Source organism: Lutjanus erythropterus, chromosome 18, assembly GCF_056507025.1.
Source record: "Lutjanus erythropterus isolate fLutEry1 chromosome 18, fLutEry1.hap2, whole genome shotgun sequence".
Classification (NCBI taxonomy): Eukaryota; Metazoa; Chordata; class Actinopteri; order Lutjaniformes; family Lutjanidae; genus Lutjanus; species Lutjanus erythropterus.
Window position 1 is genome coordinate 4,764,800 of NC_139334.1, and position 6,000 is coordinate 4,770,799.

Genomic DNA, 6,000 nt, shown 5'->3' on the forward strand with positions numbered 1-6,000 from the left:
CAAATCAAGTTTTTCTCAAGAATGTAGCTTGTTAGCTAGATGATTGATGTTGACTCCAGAAGTAGGAGACAGGTATAAATGCCAATATTCCACCATTGGCAGGCTGATTTCAGTGGTACATGCTGGTACAAGTTGAGGTTGATGTTTGTTCTAAGTTATACTCCTTTTAAAATTAGCGCCCTGCTGTTTCCAAGTTAGCATAACAAGATTTTTTATCGTCAGTGTACTGCTGCCGACAACAGCAAAACAAACTTATGATGGCACTCCCAAGAAAATGATATAAGAGAACATTAGAAAAATGAATTAAGAGAACAGTATATATATGTACACATATGAAAGTACAGAAATATAAAGGTATAAAAAGAAAATATATAGATAGATATAAAAATGAGACAGTATTCAGTGAGATATACTGAGTGAACATGAATACTATCAGCAGCCAAAAGATCATGATGACATTAATGGGAAGGAAGGCAGTCTAATGGGTGGGAAAAGAGTCTAATTGGACACAGGTGTCATCTCATGTCCCCAGATGTCTTCTTCTGGAGATGTCTTTGAGTCTCTTCAGATGCACTGAGTCCCTCCCAGCTGTGTGTCTGACATCCCCACACTGGATGCCTGTACCTCTCATTTTTCCTAGGATTCTCCCATGTTTTACCCTTCTCTCCTGTTGTTCTCCTGTTTAAATGTTTTCCTGTAAATCTCCTGTATTTTTTAACCTTTCTAAAATAAAGATAAAGGTGATGTATTTGTTACATTCCCCTCCGGTAAAGCAAAGGCGACAGAGCGTTGGTGGCTGCGCTCAGAGCAGCAGGTGTTGATCAGAGGGATTAAAGTTTAGCAGTAAGACGTGGCAGTAAGTGTTCAGTGAAGGTTACAGTTTGCCCATGAATAAACAGAAGTTGAAGAACTTCACGTGTCTTGCTTCCCAGCTGCTGGGTAAAATAAGAGAGAATCTGTGGGATGACAAACTAGGGCAGGATGACCTGCTTTCTACCTCGAGAGCACACTGTTCTGTATGGAACCCCATTTCTGCCAGTAAAAGAAAAAAATATCCCATGGTGAAGAAGTGATAATAAGGTAATTAGGAGACAAAAAGTTTAAATGATGAGATAACGGCTCCTACTTATAAGAATTTTTTAAATTGGAAATAAAAAGTCCTAATTATGAGATTAAAAAGTTTGGATTATGAGATAAAAACTCGTAATTAAAAGTTTAAAACTCATACTTCTGTAATAAACCCCTAATAATGAGATATAAAATTTTAAAAAGTCCAAATTATGATTTTAAAAAGTAGTAATAAAATTAAAGGTTAAAAAAATAATATGAATGAATTCATATTTATTTTCATGTCTGGTCATTCTCATGACCCCACATGGGATTATTCAGACACATTAAATACAAACTCGTCAGCGTCATCCAAACATAATCATGAGATAAAAAAGTCAGAAGGACGGTGGCAGGGGACAGTACAGGTACGGTGGATGCCACTAAAAAGACAAGTCTGTTAGTCTCATCAGGAAAAGTCCAGTGCAGTGACTCTGGTCAGTAAAGTGTGAGCTGGATCACTCAGCAGGTTGACGTACAGCGTATTCACAGTATGTTTAAAGTTCAGACCTCCACTCTCACCCTCCCCTTGACTCATTGTTGCTCTGCGTAAGTGCAGCTTTGATTCCTCTTGGCAAAACAACGAGGGTTCTTCTTCTACTAGACAAACATCAGAGTTTTCTCTCTATTTTCTTTTTTTTTTTAAACATAAATATGGATCTTTTCACACAGCGGGCGAAGCGTCTCCTATCTAATTGGGGTGTCCTTGTGGCTCAGTTGGCTCAGTTGCGTACTGTGTCTCCACACAGTAGGCATCTGTATCCGGGGCTGTTTTCCAGGCCCTTCTTCCTCTTCTTGCCCTTCAAGAAAAAAATAAATAAATAAAATTGAGTGAAGACAGGGAGTGGGAGTATTGTAGTGCTGTAGTTCTTTTATCTGTCATGATGTTAAAATCTCTCTTTGTTAGCCTTCCTCTCTGTATCATACTGTCCTACTTTGATGTGTCATGTTGACTTGTGTGTCTCTTTTATCTGCTGGTGAGCTTTCACAGTTTTGTCCTCTCATTCAAACACACCCGTCCATATTAGAATCAGAATTGGCTTTATTGGCCAAATGTGTGTGCATAAACATGTTTTCAGTGTACTTCTAGAATTGAACAGACATAACGGCAAAGAAGAAGGACAACGAAGCCATGCACACGTCAATGTGAAAGAACTGCTGTGTGTGTGTATGTACATGTATATCGTGACATATACAGAGAATATCGGACGCACAGAAACACAACTTCAAATGAACAATAATGTTGCTTCATCTCTGCAGGTCACCAAAACATTTTGCTAACACAGTTACCCAGTTAAAACTTTCTGTATTATGAGCACAGGTTTCTGCCTTGTTCACAAGTGGCCAGAATATCTGTTCATACAGATTTAAAATTAAATTATTCATGTAAACAAATTAAGAACTTTTGTGGCATTCATCAGTACGTTTGTACTTCCCCTTTGGTCTTAGGTTAGAACAAAATTTGAAAAATGCCCTTGAAAAAAAAAGTAGTTTAGGCCTACCTTATGTGCAGGCCTACATTTTATGCAGATGAAAAATGTTATATAAATATTTTTTTATTTAATACTTTTAAATGTTTTCGCTTACGTTTAGGAGTAAACAGCAAACAGGTTTTTAAGAATCTGGCTCGGTAACCTTATCATCTTTAAGCGTAAACGGACAGCTGTGGACACTATGGATGCGCCATGCGCTTCTCAAACAAATCCACTGTGTGCGTGTGTGCATCAGTGCACCATTTCTGCATCTGTTACCCGTCTTTAAAGGGTAAAAATCCATTAAATAAAGATCAGAATGATACGTTGATGCACAGAATCCTGAACACTGTAGCCCACTGACTGGTGGCGCATTTGCACAACCCAGCTCCACCTGCTGCAACCCCAAGAGAGAAACCTCTCCTCGTCCATGTCAGTTAAATTTGGTGGCATTTTCTTTTCCTCTTTTTTTCTGAGTTTAATGTCACCTGTCAAATGTCGGTGGCTTGTTGCTTTATGGTTTGTACACAGCACTTAACTCTGCTGACCTCATGTGGATTTACTGGGGCATTTTCATACGCTCACTGCAATCTTTCTGACTCGCGCATCCCATTTAAGATCAAATGCGATTCATCAGCATCCTCAGGTGGGTAAATACAGATTTGGCAAGTTTAATGAATCCTGCATAGACTTGTCTTATTTTTCTCTATCTTATTTAAGAACAAATATAAGAAAAATAAACAAAAAACATTCATGCATGAAGGCCATTGTGATTTTGGTAAAATATGTATCTTACTTAGGCAAGTTAATTGTGTGACAGAAGTTAACAACTTGCACAGTGAAGTTAATTTAAGTTGTTGACTTTTTCCGTATGCAAACTTTCTTGCTCTACGCCACCTGACATTTTTTCCTCTATGACTTCAACGCCACCTCTTTCTATGTACTGACTAGCGTGAATTGACATGCAAAAAACAAACATTGTTATGCGCCTATGAACTCATGGCCTCCTGTTTCCTAACAAGATGTCCTACTGGTGACTTTACCTCAAACACAAGTAATAGGAATGAAAAATTAGAAAGATTGGTTCATTTGCATCTTAAAGTTTGTTGTGTTTTCTGTTTCTGCTCAAGTTTTGAGATTTAATCTTGCAAGACAGGTGTGTTTTTCCATAAAAATCTTAGTTGGTGCAGCTTTAAATGTCCTCGAGCCACATATCGCCCTTCACTCTGACAGCTTTTTTTATTGTACAAATGTCTCCACAGGCGCTGAGTGTCATCAGCGAGGTAGGAGACCTTCTTAAGCTCAAGTATTCCCGACACAGAATACAGCCGTCTTTGGCGCGGCCCTTTGACGATAACGTGTATGAGGACATTGACGACTGATGAGTCACTCGTCTCCCGAAGCGGCGTGAACCTGAACCACCCCAGAAAATACAGACCGGGTCAAGGCGGATCACAAGTCTTCCACGAGGACCGAGACGTGCACAGGTGCCCCCTTGTCACTAGCTTGTCATAATGTATCCCCCCCCCCAACAAAAGGAACAACACTTTAAAATATCATCTAATTCTACTTTGCCTTACATAAACATGCAGAACTTGTGATGAACACACTGAAAAACAGCACCTCTGCTTTCTCCTGTGTAGTTTTTGTTACATTTTCTTTATTATTCTGTGTCTAAGATTTTTTCTTTTGTTGAGTCGTATGTGTGTGTGTCTGCCAAGCTTGAAGCATTCGCCATGTTAAAAATCGTGGTTGTGAAATGTCAACTTTTCAAATGTCTCTGAAGTTGAGCTTCTGGTTTTCTGTTTCATAATATGGATCTAAAGTGAAGTCTAACAAGGTAAAAATAGATTTCCTCTAAACATCAATCAAAATAACAAACCTTTGTTCATCCAGTGTTGTTCAGTGATTATTGCCAAAGCAGAAAGCACTGGATTTTTGCATTATAACCCCGACATCCACCTGGCATTCTTTTGAGAGTTTTTGGTGGCTGTATGCGCTCCACATGGTGGTGTCTAGTTTTGTTAAAGGAGGTTTTGTATGTTCAAACAGGTAGAACTTCCCATCATTCCCTTCCAGCGATTAAGACCAGTCTAAAAAGCGCTGTTAATGTCATTAAAGAGGCTGTACTGTTTCTTGAACCTGACTTTATTACATATTTTTAAAACAACTGAAATTTCAATCACATTACATTCTTGTAATTCCACCCTTGTTTCTTAGACAGGCCAAAACACGGCACTTCCATCCACAGTGGTGTTGATGTAGCACTACAAAAAAAAACGATGCCAAAATATCAGCTGATGCTGAACAGCAGACCATTACGCAGATCAGTGCAATGACAGAAATAGTTTTGGGAAATGTGCTTTTTCATTTTGTTTCTCCTAGTGTTAGATTAGAACATGAATAATTGTTTATAACAGTTAAATTCTTCTTCTTCTTCTTGACTATGAAGCTACAGCCAGCAGGCACTTAGCTTAGCCCATAACTCTCCATAAAACCACAAATTCACACTTATTTTTACTTTTTGTACCAATTAAACAAATGACTCCCCTTGTTTCCAGTCTTTATGCTAAGCTAGGCTAACAGCCTGCTGGCTCTAGGTTCATATTTAGCGTACAGACATGAGAGCAGTATTGATCTTCCAAGTCCAAGTCCAAACTATTTTAACTTTTCCTTTAATTGTTGCAGCTCTACATTTTACACCCCACTGACCCAAATTTAGTCAATTAATTGGTCAGTTGAGAACTATTAAGTTCATCACCATCTGTTTTGATAATTGATTGGTTGCTTTATGCCATTTTTTTAGGACAGAAAAATGTCAAATTCTCTTATTTCAGTTCAAGAATTCCAGCCGCTCAAATGTGAATATTTTGTTTTCTTTACTTCTCTATGACAGTAAACTGAAAATCTTCAGCTTGTGGACAAAACAAGGCATTTGAGGACGTCATCGATTTTACCAGTTTCTGACAATTTATGGACCAAACAACTAATTGATTAATTGAGAAAATGATCAACAGATTAATCGATAATGAAGGTGATTGCTAGTTGCAGCCCTAGTTAAACGTCTAATGCTTTCTACAGTAAGCTAATTTCCTTTGCATGTTTAGCATTCATACAAGCCATGGAAAACCCAGTGAAAACAAAACATCATGAACCACAGCTTGAGAACTTCATTTGCCTCAGCTGACATCAGCTGTGGGTCAGTACAGCGGTGCCAAACGGATCCAAAACCTAGTCAACATGTCAGTAACCACGTTATTGCAGTGTAAGAGAGTTAATTTCCCCCACAGAGGAAAACCCCATGATGCATCGCTCCAGCAGTCAGTGGTTATTATTGCATTTGCAAAATCCATCAAACATATCTGTATCCATTCCAAATACAAAAAGAAAAACACTACTCGTCTTGTAGGACTTACAAATT

General features: G+C 38.4%; 1 protein-coding gene across 1 annotated transcript in view; it reads left to right on the forward strand.

Annotated features, from left to right (window-relative positions):
- Positions 1-4,714, forward strand: part of LOC146310469 (serine palmitoyltransferase 2-like) — a 30,123-nt gene extending 25,409 nt beyond the window's left edge. The window contains exon 12 of the mRNA XM_084742845.1: positions 3,842-4,714. Within this exon, the coding sequence (XP_084598971.1) occupies positions 3,842-3,961 (120 nt within the window). The 3' untranslated portion in view covers positions 3,962-4,714. The remainder of the gene's footprint in view (positions 1-3,841) is intronic.
- Positions 4,715-6,000: the final 1,286 nt, after the last annotated feature.